The 22,135-nt window shown below is 40.1% G+C and overlaps 1 protein-coding gene across 1 annotated transcript in view; it reads left to right on the top strand.

The window, feature by feature from the left end:
• Tok (tolloid-like protein 1 tolkin) overlaps window positions 1-22,135 on the top strand; it is a 58,893-nt gene that overhangs the window by 24,958 nt on the left and 11,800 nt on the right. The window contains exons 2-4 of the mRNA XM_076377867.1: window positions 10,695-10,847; window positions 10,918-11,122; window positions 11,672-11,947. Of these exons, the coding sequence (XP_076233982.1) occupies window positions 10,695-10,847; window positions 10,918-11,122; window positions 11,672-11,947 (634 nt within the window). The remainder of the gene's footprint in view (window positions 1-10,694; window positions 10,848-10,917; window positions 11,123-11,671; window positions 11,948-22,135) is intronic.

The following is a 22,135-nucleotide window of genomic DNA, read 5'->3' as shown; positions in this document are numbered from 1 at the left end:
ACAATTGCTCGACGAACTATCGAAATCTCTTCAATAGGAAAGCCCCGGACGTTCTATCCAGCTAACCGGAAGTGGCTCTTGTCTACCGTCGCTCTGCAAAGTGTTCCGTCTGTCTCGCTCCTTCTCATAACGTCGATGCTCTTGCAAATGTCCTGGAAATGGAAGAGAAGGCTTCTGAGATCGATTCGGAGATTGGACTACTCCCGACCTTCCGTTTGGCTGTCGGCCACGATCCTGTGGTCGCCGATCGCAGTTTCAATGTTATTTAACCTCCTTACACGTTTCGGTATTAATCACAATGTAATTGGGAGGGATTACGGTCTCGGGTTACAGTCAGCCTTTACTGCAATGGGAAACCCGATGGAAATAACTTAGAAGTTGCTTTTCCACTCACTGAAAGAGAATTGGATATCCTGTTACCCTGGGAGGCTGAAGTTATTGGGGGATTTCAAATCGGGTCTAATTCTAGAGGAAGTGAGCATCGAAATGGGGTATCTAACTTGGTTGTTTACGAGCATTACTTTCTGATTCTATGAATGTAATTAGTTTTTTATTATTATTTTTTGTTAGTTTTGAAGGTTACAAAAGATACAGAAAAGTCTGGCGTCTTATGATATTTATTGAGCTTCCTGACAATGCAGTTGAGACCATTCTCAGGAAGTTTCATCAAGAAAATGGGAACCAAAGATAATCCTTTAGTATCGTCAGGTGAATTACATCTGGTCTTGGTAAGACCTTCCAAATAATAACTCGTGACGTGACTGTTGAACATTTTCAAAGTGGACTTTGGACTTTGTTTTCAAAGGACTTTTCCTGTTTTTTTGTATCTCTCTGATCTTCTAATAGGTTCTACCCTTCTACCTTTCCTGAATAATTTGCAGCTTTTGTATTTCTCTATAAAACTTGTCTATCTCTGTAATATCCGAGGATGATACCTTGAGCACTGATTTTATCTCACTTTTTCTTCTCTCTAAATTCCACCGAGTTCTCATGAAGCTCTAGAATAATATGAATTTACGTTGAAAATGTGCCATTGACGATATCCTCAACGAGCTTGCAAGAAGAGCTGACTTGTAAGAAAATTCTCGAGGAGGTGTCAGGTAATTAGTAAAGAAGAGGGTTTGAAAATCTGTTGACTCGGTGTAGATAGTTCTCAGACATCGTTGGCGAAAGAGTTTCAATAGTGGCACATGCTCACCTCGAGGCTAGCTATATTTCCAGCTCCACCACTTGAGCTACTATTACAGTAAAAGAAATTCCATGAAAATGAAATCGAAAGAAAGTGCAGTTATTAAAATTGCAAAATGTATATCGAACTCTATTTTATTTAATTACTTTCGTACGTAATGGTTCTTACTAAACATTATTAGTTTAAACGATGTAAACTGACTATTAAAGAATTTTTTCATTAAAAGAATCGGCGTCTCTACTAAATGATCGATTACTGGGTCAACTGCCTTATAATTTCCCTCGAATTCTTGCTTGCTTACACAAAAATAAGGAATCACAATTCGCTTAATTTTACTTGCAGTAGACATTTTCCCAACGCAACATTAAACAAACAATATTTCAGAGAAAGTAATTGTCTGCTGCTATTACCACCAACCGATATATTTCATGAACGATAAATAGAGAAACTCAATTTTGTAGCAATTAACGGAGATTAGAGAAAGGGAGTGTTTGAAAATTACGATCGTGTTGATTGAGAATTACCCGTGGTAAGTAGAGTTAATCGCTTCAGTTCATTAAAGTGGGGTCTAGGATCGATGGGATTTTAGCCAGCCGTCGAATATTCTGGGGAACCTACGGTCTGAATGGCACGAAATCACCGATTCGAGGCGAACAGGGGTTTGACATTATGCGGTTTGTAAATGACTAGCTCGTGTGCGTGCACTCCATCACGCGAAATTCATAGGGGGACTTCTGTACATCGAGCTTAAGCCTGACGCAGTGAAGAACTGATTCTCTCGTTCTCCTTCCTTCGTTATTCGTATGGCAATCGTTTTAACGGGCGTTCGAAAACAGCTGATAACGAAGGAAGGTCGACTGTGTTTAAAGCCGATGGGTTTTGTCAAAGTATTTCCCGAATTCTTCTAAATCAAACTCATTGAACGACGCTTGAAATATCCGTGGACTCCAGGAACTTTTAAACTTCGATATTTCGCTGTTTTAGCACTTCGAAACTATTTCGAGAGCTCGAGCTTTCGTAACTTTAATCCTTTTTTGGTCCTCGAACCTATAAATCTTCCAAATTTTCAAACTTCACGCGACAGTTCAAAAATTCGAGAATTTGAAACATTGGAACTTTAAGATTTTTAGAGAAATAAATTCATTAACATATAATTCTAACAAAAAGATATTACACCTTCAATTAAAATTCCTGTTTAAAAATGATTTCAATCCCAAGACAACTAAAATCTTCGACGAACCCAACCATGCATTCTAAAAAATCAGCACCCGAGGCAACCAATCGCAAACAGTGTAAAAAAATTCCCACAAATTCCTCGCAAGAAGCATCTCCCCAGTGTTCGAATCGAGGGTCGCGGTGATTGTGAATGCGCGACGATAAACACCGTGAACACTCGCAGAATTTAATACAAACTTGCCGCGGAAGAAGCAGGAAGTAATTTCGTTCGAATATTAAACCGCGGGAAAAGTTGGAAAATTGGAAAACCAGGGGACGAATATAATACAGCGTGACGCGGTGTTCTCCCCGCGTTCGCGGGATGATAATTAAAATATCGGTGTCAGGTGAGCGGTGGCTGCGGAGGACGCGCGGGAAAATGGACGTGCACGGGGGCAGATTTAACGAATGAACGTGAAATACCATAAATTAATGAGTCCCAGACACGCTGGGGGAAGGAAATGCGTGCAGGGTCCGTTGACTAATACCTACGTTCCTAATACTCGTTGTCAGGAGGACGTATTTACGAGTATATCGCCGTAAATCTGCCGATTTCGCCCCTGCCTAACGGCGCTGCGCCCGTCTGCGTGTACGCGCCTAATTAATTAAGCGGATCGGACGTCTGAATGCGCCGCTCCATCCGCGTTTCATCTCATTGATCGCAAAAATCCTGGTAATTTATCGCGACCATATCGTTGACCCTTGATTGATCCCTGTGGCACTGTAATAGTCGGATTTAATGATTGCAAAGTGGGGCGTGTTATGGCCAGAGAACTGCTCCTTAACCCTCTATTATTTTCGTTTCAAATGAAAATTGGTGAATGCTGCTTGGAAGCATTTAGTGTAGAAGAAATTTTTTTTTTATAATTGAATTACTAGTGTAATATTATAATGTAATTGCTAATATAAAGGGAAGGAGAAACTTGTCTCAGTTATACGATACACTCTGTGGAGTGTAGCTCTAATAATGCAACGAGATTGATCCTCTGTATAGTTGGTTAGTGAATGTCAACATAAGTTGTATAAGAGATTGCTAAATTTCGAAGTACTTGATGTATTTCGCAGGCTTGACAGCATTGCTAGACAAACCTATGGTACTAAATATATTAAAACACTATACATTCTACCGTGACTCAAAACTTTCTACTCCAGATTGAAACGCAAAACATCAAAACTACGCTCGTGAATGTGAAAAACTCGACGAAAATGAAAATTCAACTCTTCAAAAGGGAACAACTGTTATAAAATCCACAGGACGCAATTACGCTCTGAGTACATCAAGACTCGAATATTTTCTGCGCTCCAGAAACTCCAGCATTGAAATCACCGAAAAAAAGAACAGAATGAAAAAGAATTCCTCGAAAAGAGAAGAAGGAAAGAAAAGTTCCTCTGCAAAGCTCTATACCGTATCAAAGCAATACATGAAATCAATTTACGATATATCGTGATTATTCGACAATAATCGTGACGTGTAAGATCGAAGAATTTAATTGAATCGAACGCATCGAGTCACGTGTCCAAAGGGTCAATGGTCAGCCAGGTATTGTGGACAATATTTACGACTTGCAGTGAATTCATCGTTGCGAATTCAACGATTGCGACCTCGTTAACAGAGCAGTGAGATATCGATGTCGGGATGGGCTGCAGGATCGTGTTCGGTAATTTCCACATCGACAAATTATTCGGCACCGTTAATGGGACACGCGCCAACGTTACACCCCAACGTCGGGGACGATTCGGCCCGAGACTGGATTAATTAAAGGAAATCGATCGTGGGCTATCGATAAGGTATGGCCTGGCCACAATGGGGATCTTTCGTTTCATTGAGCTCTTTGCAGGCGTACCACTTTGACAAAGCACAACAGCTCGGTGGGCGTGAAGGAAACGTTTCTAATAGTTGCCAGGATCACTAATGTACCAGCCATTTTGCAACAGAATGCAAATACTAGGAATATTCAGTGACCAATACACTGCTAGATAGAATATGGCAAATAAGGAAAGTTCAGAATTTTGAGCCAAAATTGGTCAACTTCGAGTATCGATAACTCCACGAAAAATCGTCGTAGGATTACGATCTTTTTTTTAAATTAAAGCCTGAAATCTTCACTATACGATAGTGTAATTAGATTTTAAGTTTAATGCACTCCTGTCAGTCTAATCCCTTAATTCTGAGGGCATGTTTATCGTACTAAAAATTGCGAAATTTGGTGGGATGTACAGACTTGTTAAAATTTTTTTCTGGGTTTCTATTCACAGCTGTATAAACTTTGAGCCTTGCTCTTTAATTTAGAGAGAGAGAGGGAAGTCGTTGCGATCTTTTTTCGCAAAGTTACAGGACTTTAAAATGACCCTTGCGTTGGTACAGCGCATGGGGCAGTGACAATGCTGGCAGCACATGGCAAAAATGGAGCAGCGTAAAGTTATGAGGACTTAGCCTGCTTGGAATGAGTTCTAAGAGCGTTTCTCTGAGCTGAGAATTTTATTTTGCGACATAAGATCAATTTACAAGTATATGTACCTGCAGCGGTTGTTTCAGGTGCGCTAGATTTCCATGGCGTTCTTTCTGCTGCACAGTAGCATGACTTTTTTTTATTCACGTTGTCTCAATGTTGGCTTACGTTCAATTGCACGTTGTACGGGATTTCGTATTGACCTAGATATTAGGTAGGATCAATGTATTTACTGAGCTGCATAAACCTTATGTTATGCAACACACTCTGTGCCAGTTTTAGATATGTATGAAATCCTTTTATCCTTGTTTTATTTTAAATACCTTAGCACAAAATTCTCTATGCGGTGTACTGATTTATAATCAATAGTGCAGTCTGTAAAAGTTGTTTTCTAAAAGTCATCTTAGGGAAGAAAGAGAAGAAGAACGTTACTGGGGTCTATTTGAATAATTTTTATTCAAGATTTAAAGCAATTGAAGGAGCAGTGCTTTAGTTCTAGGCAAAAGTTTCAAGAATTCAATTAATATTTGTCACATATAGAGTCTAGACTTTAAACTCTAGAGTGGTATTAATATTTAGTTAACGCTTCAATCAGTACTTACTCAACTCATTGTTCAGGATCGAAAGTTTTCAGTTGCTCATTTTGATGAACAATGTGGTACTTACCTATTTTTATTAGCTTGAAGAATTTTTTACACTTACATGAATTGATTACGTTTACTTAGGTACTAAATATGGTGCATTATAGTTTCAGTAGTAGCGATATTTGATCCTTATCTAGGAAATAATTTATCGATATCCTTGCTGTAGGCGTTTCTGCGTTACGTTGTGCTGTATGAAACTACAGCTGATCAAACAAGTATCTGTTTGAGGTACACAGCGCAGGTTTAATATGTTACGAGATGGATACATAATACGTGTTTTGGTAACCGTGTCGTAAACATTTCTTGCGATTAGAGTCACGTAGGAGACTTACATTCTGTATTCTCCTCTTTCTATGACCAGTAGAAGAAGAATCGATGATTTTGTAGACTGCAGAACACGTTTCTAAGAATTAGAAAAACGTTTTTCTCCAAGAATAAAAATTTACAGTAAGGTGAAGCGATATATGAAAGAAGATCTTTATGCAAACTTGAAGAATTTAAAATTTTTCAACTTTTTGAATTTTTGAAATTTCAACTTTCTGAATTTTTGAAATTTCAAATTTTTGAATTTTTGAAATTTCAAATTTGAATAGTTTCAAATTTTCGAATTTTTCATATTTCCTATGTTTCCCTAATTAATAACAGAAAGCAGAGATCAGTACTAAACCACAAAATTTCATATTTCAAGTAGACCTAAATTTTAGAGGGTCTAAAGCCTTCTCAAAACCCAAAATTCAATGTCCAAATATAAAAAAATAGCAGTTCGTTTAAAATCCTGGAAGCCTCGTCTTCCTTCCCTCTTTTATCTCCCGCATAAAAGTGCAGCACGAGGAAAAATTCAAAGACACCAGTAATTCGTGCATCCCATTACATTACATTTTATATTTCACTCCGCGTGGAGGTCCTGCTATATCGTGTTCAGTATCAGCCAGCTGCATAGAGGGAGAGATTCCGCCACAATAAATTTCTATCAACGTTCCCGGGGCTGGAAGCGATTAAATGAATAAAGAAGTCGTAAACGCGAGCCTCGAAGATCACGTTCGTTCTAAATGTCTGTTATAAAGGCACGCCGTCGTCGCGATCGTTACATCGGCTCGCCGAATTCGTGAATGGGAAACAGGGTCTCTCGAATCGGAGCAACAACGAGCGTCGTTGACACAAATCGCCGTCGAGTGTCATCGAACACTCGCGACGCAAAGTTCCGCTAATGCTGGAACGTTCTATGATTCTGTGCCAAGGCAGCGGGAACCGTGGCGCAGGAATCCGCGAATAATTCCGCGGAAATTCCTGAATATGCAAGCGATCTCGTGGAACGACCGCGAACTTTCCCCTGAACGCGAGCGTTCCATGCTGCGGCAAAGGTCGAGACGATCGAGCCATTTTTCGGAATTGTCGCAAAGGATCCTGGGCTCTTTAAAGCTGCGTTTGGAAATCGGGCTGGGTTCAAGGGGATTTTCGATGGTTCGGGGTTAATCGGTTGGGAAGCTTCGAGTGAGTTTATTGGAAGTCTATAAGGATTTGTATTTTTGTATTGTGTTTGGGAGGAATCGTGCAGGGTGTCTTAGTGAGTCTGTTGTAAGGAGATATCTTTTTTATTGTTAGTGACAGGAGAAAATGTAATGATAGAAATATAGGATATTATTTAAGAAAACATCGATGACTGAAATTTTGCTTTCATTTTAGAAGGAAGCTGGAGTATGGCGTATTGCACTGTCAATTTTGATTATCTTATCAGATTGGTTTATACGACCATTGTTAAACACGTGTTATGTAACTTGTTCTAATCTCATTTGAGAACGTTATAAGACGTATCAGTGGCAATGTGGACTCAGTTATGGTCTGTAAAAAAGCATGATTCCAATGTCATAGTAATGGATAAATAATAAATGGCGTAATAGATTAGTCTAGTACCATCTATTTATGATTGCTACTGTGCATATGGCTGCTTTCGATAATCTCTTTTTCAGATAATTATTTAAAATGTTAATTAATACTCAGGTGACTGACTTTAGAGCTCATTTTTGAGAAATTCGAATCACGTTTGAAGAAAATCGAGTTGTCTAGATTGATTGGAAGTAGATGTACGATTAATAAGAAATCTCTAGATTTTTTGATCGAGTCTAGAGAATAAAATTATTACGCAAATGTCGCATAGCTAACACGGTTGGTCATGAAGTAACTTTGAATTTCTACGACAGTCTTCCGCTATGAAAACATTGATAATCTTGGCCGCGAGGGTATTTCGTCAACGATACTGCGAGAAACGCTCCGCTGTTGGGGGTCAAGGGTCAAGAAGAAACAGAACGTGTTGGGAATGCTGCAATCTCATATGATCGTGGAATCGCATCGAATGTTCTCAATTAGACATTCTTATTTATTCCCTGTGATTGCTAAAAACCTCCTTCGTGAGAATTTTGTGAACGATTAGGTCCATTCGATTCGTATTTAGAATGAATTGTGGTAGTTGTTCTTTTGCAACTTTTACCATAGGCAAAGAATTCAGAAATCCTCTGTTTTTGTTGTACTGATAAGATATAGTGAGCTAACAAGAGAATACAGAGAATTTATGTGAAAAAATAAGGCAGGTCAAGTTGAATGATCCATTAAAAAACAAAGTGCTACAAATGTTGAAATACATCTGGTTTCAAGATGCTATTTAAATGAAATTGCAGTGATATGTAGTTACAAAATTAGGAGAAACAGTTGAAATGAAAATGTAGTAAAATAAAAATTGATGCACTATTGTTAATACATTTTTTAACAAATTAGTGATAAATTATGGGTCTACAGAATGGGAGCTCAAACTTTCTGCTCTCGTTCTAATAAGTGGAAATTTTCTTTGAACTTAATCTAATACCAAAGAGGTTAATTACCATAACTACCCTTCATTCAGCCCCTTCCTTTCCATTTTCTCCAACATTTTGAAATCGTTTTCCTTTCCCGAAAGGTCCACCCTCAATTACTCTTTCATTTCTCATTTTCCATCAAATTCATATCAATTTCGCATTCAGATTCCCATCAACGTGGCCCTTCACTTCTCCCAAAGTCCAACTCTGCGTCTATCTATCAAAGTCAACACTCAAGGAGAAATCGCCATCAAGCTTCAGATCTCGCAGTAGATTCTGCATTTAAATCGACTCTGCCGAGGCGTTGCCATTTATCTGCTCTCCGTTTCGCATTGCAAAGCGAATTTATTGTTCTAAATAGAGAACGGTCTTCGAAGTGGATTCGTTCGGTTCGAATGAATCAACAGATCGAGAAAGAGCAACGTCGACGAACCTCCCCCGCCCCCGCTGCCATCTAATTATCGCCGAGCTCGTGTCAGTCTAACAACTAACCCTGAGGCTGAAGTAGACATAGAATGGATAGTCGAGACCAGAATTTGATAATTGCAGTTCTTTGAATATTCAAATATTTGGATAGCCAACATTTTAAATAATTAAATATTCAGGTATTGAAATAAAAGAAGATTGAGAGTTTCAGGGATTCAGGGGTTCAGAGGTTCAGAGATTCAGAGTTCGACAGATTTAGAGACTCAGAGACTCAGGGATTGAGAGACTCAGGGATTGAGAGACTCAGGGATTGAGAGACTCAGGGATTGAGAGACTCAGGGATTGAGAGACTCAGGGATTGAGAGACTCAGGGATTGAGAGACTCAGGGATTGAGAGACTCAGGGATTGAGAGACTCAGGGATTGAGAGACTCAGGGATTCAGAGACTCTGAGATTCAGAGACTCAGAGACTCAGGAATTTAAAGAGTTAGAAATTTACAGACTTAGAGATTCAGGGATTCAGAACAGAAAGACTCAGAGATTCAGGGATTCAGAACGCAGTCTCAGAGATTCAGAGATTCAGAAACTCAGGGATTCAGATATTCAGGAATCCAGAGGCTTAGAGGTTCAGGGATTCAAAGATTCAAATTGTCAAATACTCCCATATTAAACTACCCCCCTATTCAAACCTCTAACGTTTCCCCTCCCCCTCATATAGGTACCTAATTATATCCACCCCATCGTCGATCTCGCATCAAACCTTGACGCCGAAGCGAGACACCGAGCGGGTGGTCGCCACAGGAATTGGATAATCGTTTTTTCCTCCCCCCTCAGCTTCTGTTCCACGTGGCGATGCTCCTCTAACGAGCAGTCTTTGTCCCCTCCTAACGAGATCTTCTTCCTTTACGCGCCGCGGAAGCGTGTCAAAGCGACAGAGGGCCCATCGGTTGTGCCCTTAATCCGATTATCTGACTTTCTCGAAAGTCTCCTCGCTCCTCCTCGCTGATCTTTTTCCCGCGCTCTGCTCCCTTTCGCCTTCACCGTCGCCCTCGTCGCCTCTTCTCCGCGGGCGTGACAGCCGATAGCGGGCGAAGCTGTTTACATCGGCCAGAACAACAGCGGAGTCGAATAAACTCTCTTTTCACCGATAACACGTCCCCATGATTTATGGACGCCGATAACGAGGCTCTGTAACACGCTGCGCTGCCCTGGCCAGTGTCTCGGAAATGCGTTATCTGGTTATTGATATCAATGAGAAGACATCTGGACAAATCATCGACGAAAGTCCGTGCAGCGCGCAGAAGGGAGCGTGGGCGGGTTTGCTGTCTCGCTGCTGGGGGATAATGGTCGATCTTTGTTAATGCACTCGGGAGAATTATGGGATGTGTGTTTACTGGGCTCTGAGGTACCTTGTTTCCTTGTTACAGACTCGTGGATTCGTAATGAGTTTATAGCGCGGGACTTGTTTCTCAGGTCGGTTTACGTATGGATGTATTGATAAGCCAGTTTAGACTTGGCGAAGATGGCGGTGCAATAAACATAACAGAGTATCTAAATTATAGATTATATTAGATTATACAGAGCATCCAAGCTGAAGCAGGCCACCTAACAATCTATTAAATTTTTTAGATTCTAGTGTTATTAAAATCAGGGGAGATATCTAGGTGACCTGCTTCGACTTGGACACCCTGCATTATAAGTATTTAATCCTTATCAGACATTATATTATACTCTCAGGTCTGAGACTCTGACGTCCTATAAAAACGAAACATATTTTCAACGCTTGAAACTCACAGAAAGGAATCAGTTGCTCCCAAGTCCTAAGCCAAGAGACTTCTTAAATACTTAATGAACTTAACACTTGAAACGTTAACAGACAGAATCCACTCGAGCCCTAACAAGTGTGTCCATCATTTAATTCCAGGTGGATTTCTGGGCGACATCGCTCTGCCGAACATCAAGTACGAAACCGAATGGCGGCAGCAAAAGCTGAACAAGAGTTACCTCGAGGAGTTGGAGAAGTACCGGGACGAGGTCCTGAAAGAGGGTCTCCAGGTCGAGGAAGAGGGTCTCACAGGTAAGGGGTTCCCCTCGCGTCGACTCGAGGATCCGTGGACGGTGTGCTTAAGCGACAGGTGTCGTTTCAGAGATCCTGCAGTTTAAAAACGAGCACGACGCAAACGAGGCGCGCCACGAGAACGAGGAGATCGTGGCTTCTCAAGAGAAATCCGAACCAATTATGGTTGACCGGAATCAATACAGCATGGACGGCGAAGTCGAGGGCGGATTCAGTTTTAACGCGAGGACTGACGACGCTGTGCCAGGGGTGAGGGACGAGGGCGTCGAATTCAGGTAGGAGAGAAGTTTCCAGCGCAAAATTTACGCGAGCGTTTCCAGTCAACTGATTCGGGATTTCGCTTCGCGGGGACTCGACACTCCACGGTCGAAATTGCGGAAACGAAGATCTCGAGAGGGTAGTTAAGAGTGCAAATAAAGTGAACGAAGTCGGTGAAGTTTCTGAAGATTTATGAAGTATGATCACCGTGCTCATTTATAGATACTGTACAGAGCTGGTAGGGTTGTATCTAGAAAGAATGAGGATTACCATGGTTACTGTAAATAAGACCACCTGATTTTACATGCATTTTTCGTCCTAGCACATCATTAGCTAAGTTGATTATAACTACTGTGGTGGCACTTCTTCCACAAAATGCTTTGCCACTAGAGGGATTTAAAGTAGTCATCTAGCTTCTTCTTTCTAATTATTTATAGGATGTAATAACAATGAGAATTTTTTTTTCAATTTAGTAGTGAATATGTATTCGATATGCACACATGTGCTGCACTCGTCAATGCTTAAGGATTTGATATGCTGGCATACGAAGTCATTGAAACTTTCAGATTGGAGTCGACGACTCAATCGACAAAGAAGAGGCACTCAGCTCGAAAGCAAAACCATCAACCCTCCCGCACAATGGCGAACATGAACGCTACGAAATCGATGCACAGCTTTTTAAGAACGTCGGAGGAATCCAATATGTCGCTCGCAACCACCGAGAACACAAATCAAATGAACGGCGGCAACATGGAAAACATCGAGGAAGTGTTCACCATTCAACCGGAAACCAGCACGCAGAACATATCGAAACGTCGACATCGTCGTCATCATCGCAGAAGGTACATATTACATATCCTTTATTTTATTTTTCTCAGTTCTTAATTATACAGTAATTTTATTCAATTCTGTCTAGTACCAGGAACATATTTAATTAATACTTATTTCAATTCAGTAGATATTCAAGTACTGTGAGTGATCTACGATAACTTTGAATATTTGAAAATCAGTTTATACATTCAACCCTTCCTAGATAGAATTTTATTAGTCCTAATCTTTTTCAAGTTCAGGGAGAAATTTTTGTATTCTTTATTAGTAGATAATAGTAGCTTAAATAAACTTCGTGTAAGTCTTTGTTCTCTATTTAAAAATTCCTGATTCAAATATTTCCTGGAAGAAGAACTGTTTTACCGAGTACATTCAATGTACTGTCGCTGTTATTGAAATTTAATAATACTGTAACTCAGGGAAATATTCAATATTTAAGGAAAAACAGGTAGTAAGGGAAGAGTAGTAGACCATTAATATCACTTAGAAAAAGAAAAGATTTATCTTGCTTCGGTTATGTGTGGTACGCTTGGAACGATTCTGTGGAGCAAAACGTATTTATCAAGGGAGGAATTGCCAGATCTATTGGAAAGGGCTTAGACTCTAGTAGAAATTTATGATGCTTAGGTTTTCCACAGGATATTAGTATTCGACAGGAGCACAGGATAGGATACGAAAAATCAGACATTTCTAAATTAATGTGTTACTACTCGATCGGGCTTCACGTTTCCGTTTCACGTGACTGCACTCCACGAATGCGAGGCACTCAAATGAAAATAGAACACCTTTATATCCCGCACATGAAACCCTCTGTTTTCTGTCGTTTCCGCTTTTAAACGGATAAATTACACGATCCTATAAAAGAGTCTACTTTTTAGTGTAATTCTTGCTTTGAATCTAATTCAATAACTCTTTCTAGTAGTTTTCAAAAATATTTTCTGGGCCTGTAGTTAATTTATTCAGCCAGCAAAAGTTACTTTCATATAAATAGTATATTTGGAGTTAGATCCTCAGTTGATTTGGTATTAATATTATAACATAGTCTAAAAAAATGATTTCTATAATCTCTGACGATACAAAATAATTGACAGTAGTGTATAAAAAATTCGCAACTTCTCAGTTCCTTTTCTTTAAAGAGAGATTGTAGAAAATTATCTCAAATATTTTCAGAATATTTTTTAATCAATATGGGACAAAAAATCCTTTATTAAATATATTTCAGAATATTCCTATTTCTAAATTTTCATTTCTACGTAGTCCTCAAGTAATAATCTTCAAGGTTCATTGACAAATAAAAGGGGGCCAATATCAATAGAGTGACGATTAAGCGTGCACGTGGATTTGAGAGACTCTTTTAGCTCGCACCCTCTGCTATCGTCAACAATTTTCCGCTCTTCGGGCTATTATGCCAATAACAATGCTCGTCATCGTAAAGCTGGAAAATGGGGACTGATACTGCCAGTCGGGCATTTTCAGCCCTCGAACTGCCACTAACCTGTCAACATCGGTACTACTGCCTTTGATCGACCATGCACGAAGACATTTGCGTAGAGTTTATATTCATCTCTGGCAAGGATATCTGCGAAGAAATCCAAAAGAAGGAAAAGGAGCATGACCACAGTATTGGAAAACTGTATTCCAGGAAATGCTTTCTTCATTGTTGCTTCAACGAAACTGCATCTTTTTTTAGTGCCGTTGCCGAATTCTTCCTGTGCAGCACGTGATTCAAAAAATAGATTTATGCAGCTTATATTTTCTACTGAAATGTTTTATGCATGGGTATAAAGTTATTTCATACAGGAAAAATAGTGTTCTGATATGCATTCTCTTGAGGACCTCGTTGATGGAGAATAGATAAATGATTCTGTGTTTTTGAAATTATTGGTCAGAGTATTATTATAGGAATTAGAAAGATGGCCTGAATTAATGGTTTAAGAAATTTAAATTTATCGTTTATATTATACCTAATGGGAAATTAGAATTTTAGCTTCTTTAAATGATCTACGTGAACTTCTTTCTTAATAATTACTCATATTTTTGCAAATAGTTTGTATTATTGTTTCCCAGATAAATTGTCGATACTGGATGGTTTAGTATTATGGTAATTATTGCTTAAGGAAGTCAGTTTCTTCTTTTTCGTATAAATCTTCGGTTCTACCTTGAAATGAGCGGACATGACATAGTCTTTCAGTAAACGTCCTCTTTCCCCTTGATACGGGCTTAGGAAAGACGTTTGCTTGTGGCCTGTATTCTACACTGTGAAACACGATCGTACTGTGATTCTCCAATGAAACTCTAGAGAATTCTGGAGAGGATCAAGGCGGACCCAATACCTTTGACGTGTTTAAACCTCGAATCTGCAGAGATTTCTGCCCACGCTTCCACGTGACTCTCCTTCAATGAGGTCACCTAAAAGAGAACGTCTTAGAAGTCACAAACTGTGCTAAGATCTGTACGACTTCTAATTTCAGTCATTTCATACGAGTAACACTCAAATATAGTTCTTTTTTAGGAAATTTATACTTTGACGATAATACAGAGTGTGAATTCTAAAGAGGAAGGTTTCGAAAAAAATGCTTCTTTCCTTAAGAAAAAAGAAAGGGAAAAATCAACTTATAAAAGTATATTAGAAACTGGAATATTGAGAAATTGGGATCCTCTCAAAATCACCATGTAACTTCTGATACACCACTCTGGTGATTAAAACACAACAGTGAACTCGTTAAAAATTGTAGAACAAAAATTTCATCACTCTAAGAGTCTCACCCTGTAAAGTGTAAAAACAGAGGAGGATCTCAATTATTTCACAAGTGTTTTAATTAAATTACAAGACTGCCGAAGGCAGAGATCCAACTCAACAACGAAGCCAAGTACAAGGTTGCGCGTCCCTTTCTTACGATCCCGCCGAAGTCTCTCGAGTTGTAAATTTGAGTCTGCCTTAAGCATCAAATAAAAAGCAGAACAGTCGGGGCGCATTAATTTCAGCCCTGTGAGGGATCTAATCTAATCGAGGCTTAAGCGTTTTTCATTGAAGGATTGTGACACTGGAGTTAACTTCACCCTATCGATCCCTCCCTCTCTCACGTTTTCCGCGCTGTTTTTCTCCGCCCCTCTTCGCCCTTTTCTCATTCGAACTTCCTCGGAAATGAGGGGGCAAAAAATGAAGAGAGGGACAGGTGGAAAAGGCGGGAAAAGATCGGCCGCAGGGAGTAAGATAGGAGGAGAGTGATTTATCGAGATCAGTCGGAGAAAATTTCACATTCAGCGAATACGTCGCTCCCATCGGGTCGCGAATCGTCCGCCGTAACTCATCATTTCCCACTGTCCTCTGTGACTTCCGCTCTTCCCTCTCGTGTCTTCCTCTGTTCGCCGCGGGTTATCAGGTGACCGTGGTTGTTATCCGTCACCTGGACGATCGGATGGACAGATGAAAAGGGACGAATTTAAGGTGGATTTCAATGCGTTCGATTAATAACTGCCGCGCCCGACACCGGAAGCGCTCGACTCAATGCCCGCGCGAGATATGAATGGACCGATTCTTATTCGAACCCTTCACGAGTTTTCCAGTTTTATAGGTGGAGCTAATTAATTGAGCCGAATCGATGAGCGGTTGGTTTGCTGGATTGAGGAGATTGGAGGGTATGATTCTGCTGTCTGTTCGTTTGGTAATTTTCAACTGATTGGGGATTGGGGAGAGGTATCTGGTTATGGTTTTTGTGACGCTTTTTGAGAAATTGGAACGTGTATACAGAATTTTGGAATCGTTTAGTTTTCGAATTCAGAAGTTTCATTGTTTGAATATTTGAATATTTGAATATTTGAATATTTGAATATTTGAATATTTGAATATTTGAATATTTGAATATTTGAATATTTGAATATTTGAATATTTGAATATTTGAATATTTGAATATTTGAATATTTGAATATTTGAATATTTGAATATTTGAATGTTTGAATATTAGAAGAACATATTCATTGAAATAATTAGAAATCAGTAAACTATTTCAGTGCTTGATTAGCAACCTTTCAACCTAATCCAGATCTATATCGATTATCTATTATCAAATACATCGAGTAATTAAAAAATAATCTCCACATCATATTAAACTGTCAGCTCTTTATTCCAATCATGCCCAGAATAACATCCCTGAATTCATAAAGATCAGTTAATTGCTTTACGCTTAACTAGCTTCGAAAATTCCTCTCGAAAGATCGCGCGAAATTCGCGAGCGAATGCAACAATATTTATACGAACCGCGTTCTATTTGTCCAGGATAATTTATGTCGAGAACGGTGACAGTTTAACGCGTTGAACAAACAGACCGATCGAAATTTTTCTACCAATGTGATAAAAACCACCCTCGTCTCCCCTCCCGTCCCCCCTGGCCGCCATTTTTATTATCAGTGTGATTGATGAAAAATCGTGAATCGTAGAATCCCAGCGAGTCGGTGGATTATTTCGGTATGGCGGGGACACTGATATATTATATTGTGGTTTATTGTTCGGGTGGTTATAGGGAGGGCCGATGGAGGGATGGAGATGGATCGACGTTCGAAGGGGTGGTAACTAGCCCACGTCAAAGCTAATAGAATGATCTATGCGTCTCGCGATCGTTTGATTGAAATCCACGTCGAGTCCTGGCTGATGGTGTTCCTCGATGGAACCCGAATGGTTCTCTCAATGCCGCGCGAAAGAGAGGGGGATGACATTTCGAAAAAGGTGCGCGCACCGCGTGAAAAGGTCCAGGCCCATGACTTTGCGGCGAATTTTGAACGTTTGTCCGACCGAACCTAATGGGATTCCCGTGTTTTTAATTTGCTTAGGAACGTGGCCTGTGAACGCCTATCGAGCGAGGAGGAATCTCTTTTCAGTCCATCAGCGCGATTATTTAAAGGCTTTTCATTTTATTTTCTAAACAGTGGATATGAAATTAAATTCTTTTTTGAAGACTCGTTATTGGGGGATAATTTCTATTGCTGGAGAAGTATTCTTTTTGTTAGGTTTGTTTGACTTCATTCTAGAATTATTGGGCTGTAATGCATACTTAATCAGAATAATTCACAAAAACATACAAGGTTCATTCAGTACAATGAACATTAAATAGTATTATTATAACACTATATTTGTTTTCAGCTTCACTTTTATATGATCTTTATACTTTTTTATGTCAATTAGATTCTTTAGAAGTATTTCATGTGTGAATTTTTGTGTATGAACTGCGGCGAAACACATCATTCTTTGAAATATGAATATTAAGAGGACAGAATTGGTAATGTAAAATAATTAAAAAGTCGTGGATTTGGGAATTCGTTGAAGAATTTACGCAACGTGGCATTACGACCTAATTGGACAGACAATATAAAATTTATTTCACTCGTGATGACATTCCATAATGAAATTTACGTTCGCGTTTACGTCGCCGAATAAAACAATTTCGAATGCGTGGCATTTGTCATCAATGAAAATGTGGCATTCCCAAATCTGTTCAGCGCAGTCATTTTCATTTAATTTCCGTGAGATACGTGTAACAGCAATAATCAATCTATTCTAATGCGCAGGAAGTGGAATAATGGAAGTTTGATTTAATAATTAAACGATAATTTAAGCGATAAACGATATTCAAATACACTTTTCGATCTCTGAAACTTCTCAACAGTGATGATAATTTTTACAAGACAATCTTTAATCTCTTTTTAATCCCAGAATTTTTCGAATGTAATTTTGATACATTTTCTAGAAATCTGTTCTGTCCCAAAATTTGTATGGTCGGAGGAAAAAGGAGGAAGCTGGAAATAACTTCGTTTTAGTGTCACTTTCCTTTTACTACCAAAGTATCAGCCACCGAAGACTTTGCCACTAGTAAGACCCAGTTAGACCTTTGGAATGGGCAAGGGTTGAAAGTTTCGACATAGGGATTTAATGGGTCCCGAGATTAGAGGGAATTGCACGATTATCGTTACATTTTATATCCTGGTCTGTATTTGCGAGGACCTCCTACAAGATCGCTACACCCAAAACAGCGGACCAGGTTTTGTTACTCGACCACTTACTGCTGGACGTTTTAAGCAAGACGTATATCCCTGCCGCGACCACTTCCTTCAGGATCATAACAATTAAGTCTTAAGTCCAAGGAAATGTACTCCTAAATTCGTCCATCCACTTTCTTCGAAAAATATAAGTTAACTTCGAGGGAGGGAGATAAGAACAATTGAGGGAAAGTAGTTGAATGACGAACATGTAGTGACATTTTACTCTTTTCAAATAAAATTTCTTAATAGTGATAAAAATGATACAAAGCATCATATTCAGAAGTCCACAATGCCTGCATATTTTCTCTATTTCTGATAATATGTTATTTGTATTCAATTCTATTTTAAATATGTCTTGCATTGAATATTGTTGAAGGTGGAGAAGTTTATTTATTATCCTATTCGATTCAGCAGTGTGCAAGAGAAAAATGAAAGAGTTATCATTTTTGTGCAACTATTCGAGAAGTTAAATGCTTTTGCGGGTTTCTTAATCACCCAACCGTCGGAACAATTTATTCTCTTGAGAGGCTGCTTTCATTTTTCGCTTTCATACTTCAAACGCGTCAAACACAAATCGCCTTACCATAAGTAATCTTACTTGCTTTTCCCTTGTTCGTTTACCTGTCGTTTACTGACAAGTATAACCTAGATACCGGAATCAAAATGAGAGGAAAAACTGATGATAATAATTGTAATTCCACTAATTGAAGATCCCTCGTCTGCTAGGGAAAATGTGTAATCAATCACGTCTACGTTCACTTGCCTTATGAAGCTGTTTACGAATCATTATTGAGATTAGCTGCAGACAAAAAATAGTAGTAAAAAGAAAGAAAAGTAGTTGTATATTTGAGTAGATTTACAATATTTTTCTGTATATTCTGAAATATATACATAGTGCATGTACAGGTTTTAGAAATCTTGCCATTTGAAGATGACGTTACAAGTGTAGCAAGTACGTAGTAATAAGAAATATAAGTTAAATCATTATTATTGCAAAATGGAGACAGACACTCTACCACCCCTCACAACATTCCAACGTACACGTATTCCACTTATAACAAACCACGCATCAAAAATGATCCCACAAAGCCCAAAAAACCGACCACCACCCCAAGAAACCTAAACCTCTGTAACCCCCCGCAGAGTCGAAATTTTTCCAAGCCATTCATAATCTTAATTAACAAACTTCCGAATACTCCCCGAGGCCAGCTTACCTCCACCACGCAGGTGCATATTCATGGCACGCTCCCCGATAATCTGAACCTCGCCAAGCTCCCCGCGGTCAGCGTAACTGATATTTATTTCATAAGACGGGGCGTGGGGGGGTCAATCGTAAAGCGTAAGCTGACCCGTTGGCGGCGCGCAGCACCGGACACGATCGTAAAACCGTGAAACCGCAGCGCAGGAACCGAGGGGGTTGAGGGGTCGTTAAAGGAAACGCTCTCTGGGAGTTTTTCTCCGTGAATTTGCTGCGATTTGCACGCGTGCAGGCCTCGCCTCTCTTTTCGCTGGCGGCGCGACCCTTAATGGAGCCTGGAGAGCCGAGGCCCCACCGTTAATTAATTGTAATGCCGCGCCGATTCAGAACCGCGCTGCTCGGCTGCCGGTCGAGAGTCGCCGCTGGAAGGGTGGTTCACCCTCGCGGCACCGACCGACGGGGAGATAGAGGATCCGTCGGAGAGTTACGCCCCCGCGGTAATTAGTACTAATAAACGAGGGGCAGGAGCCGACACACGCGTGAGCTCGTTCCGCGGCTTACGCCGATGTTTACGCGTGACGGGGGAAAATTATTTTTCAAAGTGTCACTCCCCTCGGCGCTGCCGCGCCGCCCGCGCATTTTTCCCAGCCACTGCTGCCCCCCCACCCCTGGAACACCTCGCGGTCGTTCCTTGTCGGGGGACTCGATATCGTTCGTTCGGCTGGATTTAAACACCGACCACTCGGGATAAATTGTCTGTGGCGTTCCAAGGGGCTAGAGATTTTCTAGCTTAGGGTATGGAGGCGTGGGGAATGGTGGGAGGTTGCTGAGAATTCGTGTGATTTGAGTACTTTTATGAGACGCTTCCTAGTTGGAGATGTGTACTGGATGTGGCCTGTGAAAAGTCTTTTGGGAAGTATTGTCTCTAGTGGTTGCTAGGAGGCTTTTTTAACACCAGTTAGCAACCTCAATAATAGTAAGGAATCATCTATATAGTATCATCTGTACTAAACACTCTCACTAATAAGTATAACTAGTGTAGAAGGAAATAATGTGACTTCTAGAGTAAGATAAAATGCAGTTGGTATGGTGTTAAATTCATTTAAACACCTGGCAAGATATGGAGATGTCTACTTGAAAGGTGTCATCCAGAGATGATTTTTTATTTTAGCAACTTCCCAAGAAGTCGTATGAATGTACATATAAAAGAGGATGTAGAACCGCGAAGTAAGTACCTATTTGCCTAGAGACATTATTGCGTTTTTGGTATCTCGAGTATGAATACCGCGTTGTCTGGGAAAATGGACATTTTTTGGCCATTGTGAGGAAGGTGATAATATCGTCAGGCTACGTGTAATGATGCGTGAATGCCAGATTCGGCTGCTTCTATTACTCGTCTTTATCTTGTCATTAACTCTGAATTGGTTATTTACAACAGGGTTTCTCAGCGGGGGCGAGACAGCCCCCTGGGGGATTCAAAACTGATTTTCTTGCCGCCATGCGAGGAAGAAAAAGATGAGAATAAGAAAAAAGGTGGGAATAAGAAAAAAGAAAGGAGCATGGAGTTATAGAGGTGGCCGATATTGCAAAAAGAACCACAAGCTCTCCACAAGGTTGAGAGGAGCCACAAACGATTAAAAAAACCCTGATTTACAACTATTATTTAGTTCTCCAAGAACAACTTAGAGGAAAAGTGTAATAACCCTGATTTACAGCTACTATTTAGTTTTCCAAGGAAAAGCGGTGCAAGTAAAATCCTTAATTTTGCAAAATTATGGTTAAACAAAAGATCATACCCCTTTTCCAAAACTAACGAAAAAGGTGGATCGCATGTTTCATAAATATCAAGGCGATGTTTCATCCGATTTGTCGTTTGACACCCAACAAACATTCATTTCCTTCAATTACATTTTCCCTCTAGAGGCGAAGGGGAGAACGTGTCTACGATACCACGTGATCTAAACACAGCGTTTGTTCCCAGCCAGAGTAATTCCAGTCGATATCATAAAAAACCACGGCATGTTCAATTCGCGCGTAACGCTTTGCTTTATTGCCGAGTTTCGCGCGCACTTTTATAACCACCAACACCTGTTTTCACTAACGCCTGGCTCGATCCACTCGTTCTATTCCCACCCCAGCAGCTGAACGATACCCTGTACTTTGCGTTGGCCTGGCACGCACACCACACTGCTATGTCAACCAGCGTGTCCTCCATAAACTATTTTGTTGAAATTCAAGTCCCGAACTCGAGGGCGATCGGGTCAACTTTACATTGGCATTCACCTTTCTCTGTCTCTCTTCTTCCCTCCTTCTCTTTGGCTTCTACTCTCTCTCTATCTCTCTCTCTCTCTTTCTCTCACTCTCTCGTTCTCTGTCTCTACATTATTTACTGTGTCAACAGCGATGACCGATGTTGATTATCTCTTGGAACAGTTTGATCGTTTTATTATGCGATACGAGCGTGCACACAGCGAAATTACTATTTACAGGGCAATAATGGGCCTGGGGACCAGGGTACACCCGAACTTCAATAGTAATATTCCAATATTAGGCTAATAGCGTATTAATAACAGGAAGCTGGGCTGCCTTTAACGAGCTACTGTGTTCCGGCAACATTAAACATTTGATAGTTGCTTCGTGTCGTAAATTCTACGATCTTCCAGGTCCTGTTGGTCTTTTAACGAGGTCGCCATTGGAGGCATCGAGCGCCGAGTAGATTTTCCGGCGTTTCACATTTTACGGGGGTCGGGCGTTTTTCTCTTTTTTCCCATGGTCAGAGAACCAGCAGTCTCGTTTTCCCCTTGAAAAAGCGTGAAATAACGTTATATACCGTAAAAGGGAGCCATTGAAAAATTGATTCGAAATTTCTTCCTGGCTTTGTGGGAGCATTGTTTCCACGGGAATGTAAAATGAAGAGAGGGTAATTTCAGAGCGGCGGAATGGGAGGAAGGATTCGTTTAACTCGATCAAT

Source organism: Calliopsis andreniformis, chromosome 1 (assembly GCF_051401765.1).
Source record: "Calliopsis andreniformis isolate RMS-2024a chromosome 1, iyCalAndr_principal, whole genome shotgun sequence".
Taxonomy (NCBI): domain Eukaryota; kingdom Metazoa; phylum Arthropoda; class Insecta; order Hymenoptera; family Andrenidae; genus Calliopsis; species Calliopsis andreniformis.
This window is presented reverse-complemented; position numbering and strand designations above follow the sequence as displayed.